The sequence below is a fragment of the Melanerpes formicivorus genome, unplaced genomic scaffold (genome assembly GCF_026170545.1).
Source record: "Melanerpes formicivorus ecotype bairdi unplaced genomic scaffold, bMelFor1.0.p_v2 SCAF_1, whole genome shotgun sequence".
Taxonomy (NCBI): domain Eukaryota; kingdom Metazoa; phylum Chordata; class Aves; order Piciformes; family Picidae; genus Melanerpes; species Melanerpes formicivorus.
In genome coordinates, this window is record NW_027142353.1 from 68,656,949 (window position 1) to 68,672,188 (window position 15,240).

At 48.6% G+C, this 15,240-nt stretch overlaps 1 protein-coding gene across 3 annotated transcripts in view; it reads left to right on the top strand.

Annotated features, from left to right (window-relative positions):
• The window catches only part of ME3 (malic enzyme 3), a 130,822-nt gene that overhangs the window by 109,021 nt on the left and 6,561 nt on the right, over nt 1-15,240 (top strand). For all 3 annotated transcript variants that reach the window (XM_068145903.1, XM_068145919.1, XM_068145911.1), the window contains exon 8: nt 5,713-5,822. In XM_068145903.1, coding sequence (XP_068002004.1) covers nt 5,713-5,822 — 110 coding nt within the window. The remainder of the gene's footprint in view (nt 1-5,712; nt 5,823-15,240) is intronic.

Sequence of the window (15,240 nt, forward strand, 5' to 3'; positions counted from 1 at the left end):
AGAAGGCTCTAGAGAAGGAGAGTCATTGACAGTCAGGAGACAACCTTAGCTGGCCATGCCTTTCCTGGACTGGAAAACATTCGGTCCTGATGTGACCTGCTGCTCTTGGCTTCAGATTCTTCTTCATGCTCTGAGCTGAAAGTTAGGAGACAAGTCACAGGGATTGGTAGAAGCATGGAAGAATCTGTGAGAACTGGCAACAAGCCAAGCAAGCTGACCTCAAGCCTCTTCCTACCACAGCAGTTTGCAAGATCTCTCTGCAGGGCCACTCTCAGTTACAGCCACACATAAGGATATTTAAGTGTGGCAGGAATCTCCAGGAAGCCCTGTTCAAATGTTCATGCGTTCTTAAAAGAGGCACATTGGACCTACAGACAGCAAACACCTGTACTGACAGGGACTGCACAAGAGCAGATGTCACAAGCCAAACAGCAGTCTCTCAGCTGGTTAAACAGAAGTATTCCTCAGTAAAAATTACTCCTCCAACAAGAACTCCTTCCTTCTGATTTCTTAGCAGAAATGGCAGTGTTTCCAATGAAGCACAGTAATTGCACAAAACCAGCTGTGTCTGAGCCCACTTTTCATTTTAAGACAGTTCAGATGGGGGGAGCTTGGACTGTACATTTCATTCCACCCTGAAGTATTTCCATGTACCCTGCTCAGGGACCACTTGGATACCTAATGCACAAGGGATGTAGCAAGGGAATTCCTGCAGAGAAGGTCTACACAGAAACTGCAGACTTTGGTGGGCAGCAGAGCATTGCAGTTGAAAGGGTGATAAGGTAGTGACCTAGGGGGCATGATATATAGTTAAGATATGCTTAACCAGCTGTGATAATTAGATAACATTAGGTTATCTCTCCAATTTGGGTGTCCAAAGTTAGACAGGTAGGTTTAAGTTTGTCACCTTAGACCATCTTCACAGAGATTGTGGAGAACAAGGCATCTCCAGAGGATTTCTCTGCTTCCATTTTATATTTAGAGTAGTTCAAAGAAGTTACTCTTGGTCATGCCTCTCCTCCCCATGGCCTGAGGAAGCAGCCAGAGTTGTGTCCCTCAGCATTACTGTCTCAGTCTGGAAGCTGGGAAGGAGATGTGGCTCTTCTGAATGTTCCCATGAGTGAAATTAAGGCACAAACAAGGTCATATATCAAGGTGAGACTATTTATTAAAGAGAGAGAGAATGGAGCAAACAAAACAGAGAAAGAAATAAAAGGGAGAGAGAGGGGGAGAGAGAATGGAGAAAGAGAGAGCAGGAGAGATAGTTACCAGCCCATGGTCCTTCTTTGGGGAAGGGCTGGGGAGGGGGTCAGTGAGAGATGTCCTGGGCTGCTGCCTCCAGTCTGAGATGTCCCCTGTGATGTTCCCCCCCAGTAAGCTGGAGTAGCCCAGGTTCCTGGTTCATTCATGGTAGCTCCACCTGGCTCACAGCCTTGTCACATTCCAGGGGATCTTTCCATGTGCCTCTGGGAGCCAGCGCTGAGCGGCCTCTGCCTCTCTTTGCTGTCCACTCTCCACCACCCCCCTGGGCAGTTGCTGTGTCTGTGGGCAGAGATGACAGGTCCGGTGGATCTCAGTTCTCCATGTAATCTCCATGATCAAAAGGTGATTTGCATGTCCAAGAGAGGGTTCCCTCAATTACAGCCAGCTTTGAGATATGTAAAGGTACTGGAAGAAATCCAGGCTGTGCTGTGTTTTCTTGGTTGAATTCCAGTACAAGGAGCAGCTCTTTGACCACCCTTTCCCTCTGCAGTACCAAGTATCCTCCACCTTCTCTCCTAAACTGGGGAGTTCTCAGCAGTGTAGCACACTAAAGCCCTTCTGTGCTCCAGACCCAAGCTGGCCACGTTTTGCTTTTGGATGCTACCCAAATACTTTGTGGAGTGCTCTGAATTCCTTTGGGATGAAACAGGTTACACAAATCTTGAGTTGCTGTGCTGTGGAGGAAGGACAGTAGATCTGACTCATCATGTTGATACTCACAAGGGTGTCACTGCCCCAGCAGTTGTATTGTTCACATTCCTCTCGAAGTGTAACCTCTGGCCACTCACATCATTGTAGAATGGAGCATTGCAGGCAGCCACCAAAGTACTGTTAGGAAGGAGCAGCAGGCATTCACTGCTGGGTTTCTGAGGTAGCTCAGTATATCCACTACCTAATTTGTGCTCCATTTCACTGACTTGGAGCAGCACAAGCTCTTTAAAGTCCTCTCAATACACCAGTAAGGTGGGTGGTCTTTGAGGACTAGGATTTGAACATCATCCAGAGATTTCTATCTTAATTGTGACTCTGAAATGTTTTTCCTTTCATTTAAAGCATCAGGTCTCAGGGGCTTGCCATGATCACTTTAGAGCTTTACTGCTCATGTTATGCAGACTTGTGCAGGCTTCAGAATGTGGTTTACACTTGAGGAGCCCCATGAACATACTGCAGATAAAAAGACAATCATTCTTCATAAAACACCTCAGTGTGAAGATTTTACATCCCAGCTTGAGACTGTGTCCTCTTGTTCTGCTGCTGGTTGCCTGGGAGAAGAGACCAACCCCTTCTTGGCTACAAGCTTCCTTCAGGTAGTTGTAGAGAGCAATGAGGTCACCCCTGAGCCTCCTCTTCTCCAGGCTAAGCAACCCCAGCTCCCTCAGCCTCTCCTTGTAGGGCTTGTGCTCCAGACCCCTCTCTCCCCATTTCTCTCTCTCCCTATCTTCATCTTTGGAGTGTTGGTATATGAAATTTTCAGTGGTGCATTTACTAAGGAGCTTCTCAAAGTGGAGGAGATGCTCTTTGCATGGAATATTTCAGCTGTCATGGTGCAATGCAGAATATCTGACTGCCAAGGAAGCATGCATTACAGAGACATCTCCAAGTGCTCATTTCAACTGTAGGAGACGAGAAATAAACCCCTGCTTGTGTGATCCCAGGGACTGAGTGCTCTAAGGTGTGATTTCAGAGAGAACATTTTTGTGCTTCAGAAATATTCCTCTCTGCTGAGTTGCTTTGCAGGAAACCAGCACACAGTGTCAGCTAGAGACCCCTAGAGTCAAATGGCAGGAAATAATTGCAAGCTTTATATAATGACCCACTAACATCAGGGCAAGCATGTCGTCCCTAAATACCAGGCAATAGTCAGACTGCTCTGTATCTGTACAGCTTCAGCCCTTGGTATGACTCTAGGCTGCACTGAAGCTTTGTGATTAATATCTAAAAAGGCTGTAAGTAATCCTTTCTCTCACATAGATGTGATAGGGAGGTGGGAGAAGCTCGGGGAATGAATAATTCAGCTATTAGCAACCACTGGGCTGCAGGCAGCTGAGAAGGTTCTAAAGAGGTGCACTGTGTGAGAGACCTGAGCCTCTTCTGGGACTGTAAGCTATGCAGAGGCAGCATCACCTTACATGCCTCCTGTTCAGATTTCCTGCTTTTGCCACTGAAATTTGAGGCTGGGGGCATCCCTGCTTTAAACTAGGAACTGATACAGGATAAAACTTGCTCCATTTGAGAAGCGTGGCTCCTGTCCTGCAAAGCTCTTTGCTTGGCACTCACTCTGTGCAGTCAGGCCCTGAGGTTTTTATCATCATTATTTCCCATTTCTAGTATGTCTGTCAGCAAAGAGACAATGAGAACCCCATGCATGGTGCTCCTTTATTTGTCCATCAGGAGAAACTCTCACTTCATAAACCCTCTGCTCTCAAACAGGCAAGAGGGTTGGAGCTTACACTTGATTCACGTTCTGTGTGCTTGCTGCTAGAGAAGCATCATGATGGGGAGAGGTGTTTTAGCAGGGCCTGTTGCTACAGTACAAGGGACAGTGATTTTAAACTGAGAGGGGACATTCAAACTACATATAAAGAAGAATTTTTTTACAGTGAAGGTAGTGAAACACTGGAACAGATTGCCAGAGGTGCCCCATCCCTGGAAATATTCCAGGTGAGGTTGGATGGGGCTCTGAGCAGTTAAAGCTGACACTCCTCACTGCAGGGGCCTTGGACCAGATGATCTTTAAAGATGCCTTTCACCCCCAAACATTCCATTGTTCTGTGAATGATTTTAGAGATATGTATAACTCTCTTAAACACAACAAGCTCAGATTCAACTCAATGCCTCACTCCAGCTAAGTCTCCCAACATCCTGTGCTTAAGATTTGAAAACATTTCAATGAACAAGGGGATGAGTGGAGTCTTACATTCTCATGGGGCCTGCAATACAGTGTCATCCCCAGAGAGAAGGGCCACTGCTCCTGTCACCAAGGAGCAGAGAAACAGGGCATGTCCACCTTACTCCCCACTCTGCAGTGGCTAGTGAGCCCTCTCTGGGTAGGCAGATGTAGGCAGCATGACTGGTCTGTTGGCAGCAATGTCTTGTCTTGTTCCTTGTGCTGAGAGGAGTAATGAAAGAGCCCTGTGCCATATCCCTGTTGTAGCTGCACCACTGTTCTCACCCTGGGTATGGAGCTTTAAGCATGGATTTTCCAGGGGACCAACAGGCTTTGAAATTCATCAGGAGCTAGATGCTCCAGGTGGCAAAGTTCCAGCTTGCCTTACTTCAAGGGGAAAGAAGCCCTGGACAATGGCCTGGACAGCTGCTCCCAATGCTTCTGTGACTTTCCTGCACCCTATATGACAGCCACATTGCATGGTTCAGTGGCCCCTGATGTCTACTGCAATTTGGTGTTTCCTGTTATAAGATGCTTTTAAGTTGTCCCCAGTGTGCTGGGAACTACCAGCTCCACTGAGGAGGGATAGACTGCTCATGCACTCTATGTCTCCCCACAGCAGACTCTGGCAGCTATCAAGGAAACATCTAGTATCAACATTTCTTCTGAAATGCTGAGTTACACTCTGAAAACCAACAGATTAAGATTCCCAAGTCTCTCTCTGTAAAGTCTTGGAGGTCACAAGTCAACACTTTGTATTTCCAAGAAATTTGTGCAAAGACTCCAGACAAAAAGGGAAGGTCAGCTGTCTGATGGGTGAGCCTCTTGCCCACTGGATGTGTAAGGAAAACATGGCTGAGAGAGGGCACACCATCCAGAACATCTGCTAGATCTCACAGCAAAGAACTAGCAAAGCTTTAAGCAGCCTCTGTTGCTGCAGAAAACTTTCCCTGACAGCAGTGGTGCTTGGTGCCATGGTTTAGTTCATTGGGTGGTGCTGGGTGATAGGTTGGACTCGATGATCTTGAAGGTCTCTTCCAACCTGGTCTGGCCTATTCTATTCTATTCTATTCTATTCTATTCTATTCTATTCTATTCTATTCTGTTCTGTTCTGTTCTGTTCCGTTCCGTTCCGTTCCATTCCATTTCATTCCATTTTCTATTCTATTCTATTCCATTCTATTCTGTTCTGTTCTGTTCTATTCTATTGATAAATGCACATATTCCTTGAGTCTCTTGAATTATGAATACAATTTATTCTTTAGATACTCCACATTTCACAGTCTCACAGTGTATCAGAGGTTGGAAGGGAGGTCAAGAGATCCTGGGGTCTGAGTGTGTGGACCTTGGGAAGGGTGTGCTCCTCTCAGCTGTTACTCTGAGATGATCCTCGAGGTCTCTTCCAACCTTAGTTATACTGTGACACTGTGATACTGTGATGCACTTCTCTTAGGACATGCACTGGAATTCTAGCTCCATTGTCCTGGTGAAAGATGTACCTAACACCCAGAGTTGTGGGAAGGCTTGCCCCCATTTTGATGTGCAGGTGTGTTTGTCTGCAGGTACGGCATGAATTGCCTGATCCAGTTTGAAGACTTCGGCAATGCCAACGCTTTCCGGCTCCTCCACAAGTACCGCCACAGATACTGCACCTTCAATGACGACATTCAAGGTGAGCACTGCCACCTTGGCAGGCTTCACCCTCACCTTCTCACGAGGAAAGATGATTAAGATCAGGAGGTTATTTATTATACAATACTCAGATGCCTGATGAACTGTGGAGTTTACACACAGGCACTTTTAAATGTAAACAAAAGCGCAGCCACCGAAGCTGAAAACTGAGTCCCCATTGTTTGCAGGGATTTAGCTGTTCACGACAGAAATGCTGCTCAAGGCAGAAAATCCATCATATGCTTTAGATGATTAAGATAATCTAGAGAGTTCCATTCATGTTCTGTAATTTAGCTAAAACAATGATGACATCTTAGCAGTTGTGCAAGACTCTGCATTTCCAGGAGCCAGGTGGTCATTAGCTGATCCTGAAAACGTTATCCTTACTGCATGCACACATGAAAAGCTAAACGGCTTCTTTCTTCTCCGTGGATGCTAACGCCACTCCAGTCTGAGAACAGATATGCTCTCCCCTAGAGTGGTTAATGGAACTCTTCCAGTGCCAAAGAGAAATGATGGCAGCAAAGCTGGAGTTATTTACCAGCATGTCTTCCAGGCCCTGTGAGGCTCAGCAGTCAGCAGAACTGCTCAAATGAGCAGAGGGATGCAAGCTGCATCCTGGTAGCATTCTGGTCTTATGATGGCTCTGCTATAAAGCATTGGAAGGGCTGCTTGGCTAGTCAAGAGGGGCAGGATCTTCCCAAGTGATTACAAATAACCAGTTCTTCTCCTGTGAGTCTCTTCATCTTTCCTTCTTTTGTCTCGTCCTGCTTGCAACATGCAGAATTGTCCAAGGTTTGTTGATTTAATCATTTGCAGTCTCAAAAGAGACTGAGAGAAATGCCAGTCCCATTTTTCACACAGTCCTGGCTCTTTGGGGAGCAAACTACCCAGCACTACTTCTGCATCAGCTGCCATACTAGCAGTACTAGGCAGTGTGTGTAAAGAGCTTGTTCCTATGTGCCATGGCACAACTTGTGGGAACATGGTTGGTGTGACAGGATGCACTGTCCTGCTCAAAGGCAGAAGGGTTTAAAAGCAGAGGGGCTGAAGGTGTTTCAGAGGTGAGACAGGTTCTTCTGTACAAGAAGACTCATTAGGGGTCCTTGCCACCTGCAGAAGCTTTCAGTGGGGAGAGGAACACTGGAATATGAGACACATTTTTGAATGGAAGTATGGAATGGAGGAACTCAAAGTATTCTGGAGGTGGAGAGGTGAAGCCTATGCTAAGAAGCCAATGAGGTGAAAGTTTATTTCAGATAAGTTGCTCTCTCTGCAAGTGGAAGAAGACTCATCAGTTGAAAGGAGAAGAGGCCAGGTGATGTGTGGGCCTGGGGGTGTTTCTCAAGGGAACCTGAGTGGATCAGAAGGGTTTCTTGGTGAATTGCAATGGTTTCTAAGACAGAGAGAAGAAAAGAGGATATTAAAGCAAAATTCAAGAGGCTGAGTGGGAGGCAGGAGACTATTTTACAGTGTCTTTTTGGCCTAGTTGAATGCCTCAGATGGTTCCTGGAAATTACTTCCCTGGAGAGGCAAACCACATCTAGGAGGAAGCTGTAAAACAGCATTACCATAAAATGGACCTTGTATGCTTTCCCCCAGTCAGATGTCTCTCACAGGGCATGGGAGATGTCAAGTCCTCTGCAAATTGCACAAAGTTCCACCTGTGAAAACAACAGGATTTTACCTCTTACTGAACTCCATTCTCAGATCAAGCATCTAGCTAGCCCTGGTTCACAGTCATAGATGAGGAAAGAAATCCTGCTGATCTTTTGCACAGGCAAGGGATGAGGCAAGGGAAGCAAGTCACCATTTCAGGCTCTTTTATGTAACTGTTAGAAAGAAAAAGGGATTTCAAGCCAGGGCCATAGTCAGGAATGAGTTTTGGAGACCTTTGGAAAGCTGATGGGACTTGTATCTATTCAGTTAACTCTGTCTTAGAGTCATGTCAGACATTCACGGAGTTGAAGCTGGGATGAGCAGTCCGATTTACCACCCCTCTCTATCCCAGATGACATGAGAGAGGTAGAAAGTGCCATTTTCTCACTTACATTCTCCTGTTCTTGTGGTCTGCCTCAGGGTTTCTCTTTTCTAACATGCTGGTGTTTCATGCTTCACCTACTTTGTAGAAGTGGGAGAGAGTTCAATGCAAATTGACTTGTAAATGCTCGAAGAGGATCTCACGCTCCTGTCTAAGGAACCCCAGTTTGTTTTACTCCAACCAGGCAGCCACAGGCCTCCTGAAGCCTGAAGTATCCCAGCTCCTGAGCCAGTGTTGTTTTAAGTGTATTGATTTAAAAACACATCTGAGGCACAAACAGTGCAGGTTAGGCCAGGCCTGAGCCGCTGCTGAAAACTCCTTGTCCATGGGCTAGTGAGCCCCTGAACGCCGTGTGCCTACACACACGGATGTGGAAGAAAGGGTAAATCACTCCACTTAATCTCCCTTGGGCCTCACTCTTGCTGCCTCAGGGCCTGCAGGAACTGAAAGCAGGCTAACATATTAATGCCTGCCTTTGGGGTTTTTTTGTCATACAAATTACAGTATTGCCAAATCCATCCTAACCCCTCAGAATTAAAGTGACTCAGACTCCTTCCAGTTGGAGCCAGCCTGGTGACGCGGAGTGGGACGCCTGCCAGGTACCACAAACTGGGATGAGGTGATTGCTCTTAGTCTGAAAGCCATTAGCCTGGGAGCTAGCAGGAGCTGGCTCGAAGTGCTCACCCCATAGGAGCTCCCCATTAAGGGAGTGCTTCTCCCTCCTCTATGGGGGTGATGACATCAGTCCTTTCCCAGCTCTGTCTGAGTTCATGCAAGGGGCAGCAGCTTCAGTTTCAGCTCTAGGGGAGAAAATTGATTGTCACTTCTTCCTTTTTCCCAGTAAAGTACCAGGGCAGGCGGTGAAGCAGGCATGTGAAATTGGAGGGACCTGAGAAAGCTTTAGGTCCTGCTCTTTCTCTTCCTTCTGTAACTTTGCTCCACGTAATTGTGCACAGTGACAAAGTCAGACAACTGAAGGCCTTACAGAGGTGTCCAGGCCTGTGAACCCCTCAGAAAGGCATCTCTGGCTTCCTACAAGAAAATGTGCAAAATCACTGAGGAGGTTAGTTTGGGAGGGACCTCTGAACATCACCCACCCCCATGTGAATCAAAGGTGATTTCAAACATAGATCTGACTCTGACATTTTGGTGACAAGTGGTGGCCCTCAGGGGTCCACACAGGAGCAATGATGTTGAATTTCTTCATCAGTGGCATAGACAATGGAATCAAGTGAACCCTCTGCAATCTTGCAGCAGCACCAAGCTGAGCAGTGTGGCTGACAACACCAGTCCTGGATGTGTGTAAAGGTTGTTTGGATGTGGTGCTTGGGGATATGGTTTAGGGGTGAACCTTGTAGAGTAGGGTTATTGGTTGAGCTTGATGATCCCAAGGGTCTTTTCCAACCTGAATGTTTCTGTGATGCTGTGAAGCAGCAGAAGTTGTTCTGCAATGTTTGTCAGAGTTGCAGAAAACTGAGACATCTCTACCACGTTCTTTAATGAACTGTATTTGATCAAGTCATTCAAAAGCCTTTCACACACATGGGCAAGGCAGAAAGAACAGTGCACAGGAGCACAAGTCTACTGTCTGCTGGCCCTGGGCATCTTTAACAGTCCTTCAAAACTGGACTTGCTATGACACCAAAGAGCCACCAATGACTGGTTCAGATTCATCTGTAACCAGTTCAAGATGCTCTAAGCAGATGGAATTTCTAAAACCCTGAACACCTACACCCTGCACATGAGACTTTTTCAAGGCACTTCAGGAAGGGAAGCCCCAAATCACTACCCACATTAAAATCACCCACCCTCTTCTATTTCCACAGTCCCTCCACATCTCAAGTAGCACACAGGCAGCACACAGGGGGTCCTCACTTTTGCAGAACTTCTCTTTTCCCAGCTGCCAGAGCAATGATTCCATTTTGGTGTTGGATGTCTGACTTCTGATGAGCCTCAAAATATCTCATGACCCACCTTTTCTCCTTAGCCTAGCAGATAACCTTTCCAGTCAGCTTTCCAGGGCACTTCAGGAGGCAGTGTTTCAGCCTGGAGGAACACTGCTCCCAGACCTCAGCTGAGGCTGGGAAGGAGCTGACTGCAGCGCCACAAATCGGAGCGGCCTCAAACAGTTGACCAAGTTAGACATCACTCCTGTGCAGACTGGCCTGCTGAGCAGGCACGTTGCCCTGTGCTGTGAGAAGCAGGCACAGCTCACTCTTGGCTCAGCAGTAACTAATTTCAGCAGATGAAAATGGTACAGCATCTTGCTCTGTTGTTTCAGCTGGCGTGGAAAATGCATCAGTAATTATCAGAGGAAACTCAGCGGAGGGGGGAGCACAACAGGAAGGGAGCTCTGGACGTACCCTGCTGCAGAGCAGAGCAGGCTGTGTCCTGCCAGGCAGCTCCTGAGCAGCACGCCTTCCCTGTGGGGATTTACCCAGCCTGAGGAGAGCTGTGGGGATGGGCTCAGTTCTCTACCAGTTACCATTACCAGGCAACCTGCTGTGCCTGCAGCAGCAGAGGCTCCTGCATTTTCCCTTGGCACAACTACATATAGCTGTTCAAGGCCTGGCTTCTAGGCTTGTGCCTCAATCACACACTGACTGCTAGACAAGCCAGGTCACAACAGTGTGGACTCCTGGGTGTAGATGACCCTTAGTGTCTTGGGCTTAGTGGTGCAGGGACCTGAAGGTGTGTCCTGTACCTTCTGTCATTTGGGGGATTGTAACATTTGGTCTGCTTTTCTTGCTGTTTCTCTTGGTCACTGGCCATTGCCATTGCAGCATACATCACCTCTGGTTTAAGCTCTCTGTGGTCTGCAAGGCCAGGCTAAGCAGGCAAAATGAACAGAGAAATGGGGCTGTGCACTGACCTGGTTTAGCTTGTTGGTATAAAACCACATCCACAGGGTCTCCACTGCTGCAGTGGGGACAAGGATGCTCTCCTGCAAAGTGCTGGCAGTGCCTGGTAGCCTCTGTCTTCATGAACCAGATCAGTCAGTCTGCCTGGGGGTACAGCCTGTGTCCTGGCCGGCACTCTGCACAGGAGGAGTGTGGGCAGTGCTGCAGGTCAGCACTGCACTGTGTAGTCCAAGCACTTTACAGTGGACACCTAGGAATGACCTGCAGTTAGGCACCTGGTTTAAGACACGTTCTGCATGTTCATTATCTGGCAGCTTTTCTCCTCTCTGCCCCTTCATGGGAGCCTGCAGCTAGGGAGGTGAAAACCTTGAGCTGCTCCAGCAGCTTCAGCTGTGCTGTGTTTGACTTTTGGTTATGTATTTGGAGTGGATCTGGACAAGCTCCACTCTGCTCCCCAGTAACAGGTGGGACTGTTGCAGGGAGTTAGTGTGAGCCAGTGCTTGGGGAAGCCCTATGCTTCCTCTGCATCCATAAATGTAGAGGTGTTTCCTTGGCTGCCCTCTGCTCCAGCTGTCAAACTGGTGTTTGCTGCTCCCTGGGCCTTCATCTTGGCACATTGTGATGGGGTGAAGGGTAAGCAGGTGGGACAAGGGTGAAAAATAAGCAGGGAGGCTGAATTCAGCCATCTCCTCCAGCGGTGTGCAGTGGCCAAGGGAGAATCACTGACGTGGCTGCTTGTGAAGAAATGGGCAGTGGTGTGGCTGTGTGCTCACACTGCTGCTGCTGTCAGAGGGGTGCAGCATGGTGCTTATGCTCTGCACCACTCAGCCAGAGCCTGGAGCTGGGTGACAGGGCACTGGCAGCCCTCAGCATGGGGGAACTCTTGTTCCCAGGCACTTGCAGGGTCCTTTCTTGCCCCTGTGTTCCCTGCTTGGCCAGCGGCTGATGTCACACATGGGACAGCCCTGGCATTGACACTGGGCAGCACCTTCCCTGTCACACTCATGCCAGCACTGCCTGTAACTCTGTGTGCAAGGCTTCTTCACCCCTCTGCCTTTGCTTTCCACTCTGAAGGCACAATAGGGTCCCTGAGTGTGGATACCTCTGGGCTGCAGCCTTTCCCATCTTGAAGGGTCTCGAAACTGTGGAGCTGTTTCTGTCCCCAGCTCCTGCTCCAGCGTAGCTCCACTGACATCTGCTGGGGTTTGTTCTTAGTGTAGTGCAAGTGGAGCACCAACCTCAGAGGGGTTTTCTGTAGTGTGTTACAGAATTCTGCATGTTCCTGAGTGCCAGAGATTAATTCCTAAGGGGATGGTCATTTCTGAGTGTACCTTTGCTTTCTTACTAGTTCTGTTGCTCTGGGGTGCCTCTGGGTGCTCCCGAGGTGTGCTTGCTGTTGTGTGGCACTTTGTTGGGGGTTCACTTGGAGTTTGGGACAGATGGGATGGTTTGTGAGCATTTCCCTTTCTTGTCTTTGTGCCTCTCCATGTCTCACCTCAGATACAGACCAGCCAAGCTGCTCTTGCTAATTACTGAAGGAAGTAGTTAGCTGCCACAGCACTGTGCAACCTCTTTGGAAAGAGACAGACCAATGTGTTGAAGGGTGGTTGGCTCTTTTGTGCCACAGCTCATGGTGAGGAGTGTCCTCTCCCCTCTCATCTCATGCTGTGGGGCTTTTCAGAACTGAAGCACAATGGTGAGCCAGCTCCTCACATGGACCAGTTGTGAGCTCTCCTCCATGGAGATGCTCTATGGCTGCATGCTCAGGAATTGGAATTACCAAAGAAGAACATGGAGAGGAGGCCAGGGTAGAGTAACTTTGGTACTTGAGTAATGAGGGTGAGATGCAGCAGGGAAGACATGGAACCATTACAGAGTCCCTAGAGAGGGAGGAGGAGGGCTGGGAATGGCAGAGCTGAACAGAGTCCTGCTGTTAGTCAGAGCTGCAGTGCAAGTGCAGGGGGATGAGTAATGGCACACCCAGTCCCACAGGTCTCCACTCTGCAGAATGCAGACTGAAGCCATGCACCCTTTCTTCTCACACTCCCCACCTCTCAAATTCCTGCTAGTGACATCTTTTAAAAGACCTCAGGCCCCTCTGGATGTCCCACCAGCACTGTCCTTTTGCATGGGCTTGCAGCATTTGCCCCATCAGACGTCTTGACAATCGCAGGGTATGAAGCAATCTTACCTGAGTCGGGGCCAAGAGAAACAAGAGACTTCCCAACTACATCTTTCTCCTAAATACTTTCCAGGCATCTGTTGCTGCTGCTGCTGTGACCTGACACTCACACTGTTGCACTGTAGTTGTTCCACTTGGGGACTTTTTTCCTCTGATCACTTCCCCACTCCCACCCACACAGGGGCTTGGGGATTTCCCTGCACAGTGAGTCTGGGCTGTAGTGTGTGAGCCTGTGTGAGCCTGTGTGTAGGCATTCATTGTCTGCTGCATGTCACAGGAGTTCAAACTGCCAGGCTGGGGTCCCTTCCTCCACAGCTTAGGTGTCTGCAGTAGAAGTACCAACATGCACTCCAGTTGTCTTGCCTCCCTTACAGAACTCTGCTGGGAGTAGCAGTCTTAGGGCACATTTCATTTGACCCAGTCCAAGTGTCTGCCTTAGCAAGGCAGGACTATACAGGTTTGGGGCACCACAGTGTAAGAGAGACACTGAGGTGCTGGAATGGGTCTAGAGAAGGGCAGCAAAGCTGGTGAAGGGTCTTGAGAGCAAGCAGCTGAGGGAACTGGGGGGAGACCTTATCCCTCTCTACAGCTACCTGAAGAGAGGCTGCAGAGAGGTGGATGTTGGTCTCTTCTCACAAGTCACAACTTACAGGGCAAGAGGAAATGGCACCAAGATACACCAGGGGAGATTTAGGTTAGACATTAGGAGAAACTTCTATAGCAAAAGGGTTCTCAAAAGACTGAAACAGGCTGCCCAGGGAAGTGGTTGAATCACCATCCCTGGGTGGATCTAAAAGCCATCTAGATATGGTGCTCAAAGATATGCTGCAGCTGTGGCCCTGGGAGACTTAGGTAGTGTTTGGACTTCATGATCTTACAGGTCTTTTGCAACCACAGTGATTCTGTGTGATGTTTGTTTAGAGGAGTCCCTTCCTAGCACCTGGCATGGTAGCAAGCCAAGCAGTCCCACTCATTAGAAACTCACCAAAACCCAGAGGAAGAGCATGAGCTGGCTGTGTGACACCCAGAAAAAGCAGCAGAAGCTGAACCCTAGGCAGTTCTCTGGTGCTCCTTTAAGTTCCTTGGCTGTTGTCTTCCTCTGGAATTTTTCTAGTCCCATGGCATGGCATTTCCCTAGGTAAGTACAGCTTTAAAAGGCAGAGATGTAGTGCAGGAGAAACAGGAAGAGCTCCTTCATGTATGCTGTGGAGTTGTCTGAGCTGGTGTGGTGGTACTGCAGCAGCAGAGCACTCAGTGGCTGGGGTGTTCTCCATCAGCTCCCTTAAACTGTTCTCTGATCTGATGAAGGGAATTCATCCTTGGTGCTGAAGTGAGCACCTTGGGTGATTCACTGTGAGAAGGAAGCTTATGAAGCTACCAACCATCAGTCCAGTGCCCTTTGTTGGGTGCATGCAGTGCCCTCATGAGCAAGAGCTGCTGCTGCTGCCATTGCCCTACCAGTGTGTGTGTGCTAACCTCTGCTGCAGGACTCTGGCCACTGCCACCTCTGCTTAGCCAGAATCACTTCTGAGTGGTGCTGATTAATCCTGGTTTTGAGAATTAAACTCTCCCTAGTTGTAAGAGCAAAATGTTGGTGAGCTAATGACAGTGATAAACTCTTCTGCTCTGACCAATAAAGATTTCTTTGCCAGAGTCTCTTATGTAGGTTCCCTGAGCAAAGTAAACCCTGTCGCTAGAAGGGAGTTCTCTGCCCGCCCAGCTGTGCTCTCAGTAGGTTTCCTGCTTGCGTGGAAGTAACGGGAGACAGGATCTTCACTGGGTGCCGCGACAGGGCAGTAGATGCCTGGTTTAGCTGCGGCTTTTGCGCAGGGAAAAGGAGCAGGTGAGGATGAGTTTGTCGTCTCGGCCCTCGAGAGATGAGGCAGCACCATCTGCTGGTCTCGCTGCTCCTGGTCGTGCTTTGCTCCCCAGCTGCTCTGCCTCCCACCAGGGCTGGTCACTGATGCCTGGCAGCACCCCAGCCCCTAAGGACCTTGCAGGTGGTCTCACTGATTATAGACTCATAGAATCCATAAGGCTGGGAAAGACCTTTAGGATCATCAAGTGCAACCTACCATGACCACTAAGATCCTGAAGCACCACATCTGCACACTGCTTGAACACCTCAGGGGTGATGCACTGGCTGGTCAAAACTGATGCACTGCTGATTAAATGGGCAGGCAAATAACAAATGCAGGCAGTCTGCTAAAAGCAGGTTTATAAGCCTCAAAGGCTTCACTGTCTGTCCAACCCAGGACCACCCACACAAGGCTTCTTACTTGTGACCTCCCTGGTCTTTCACAAAGCTTGTGGAGATGACATTGGAGAGACCAGA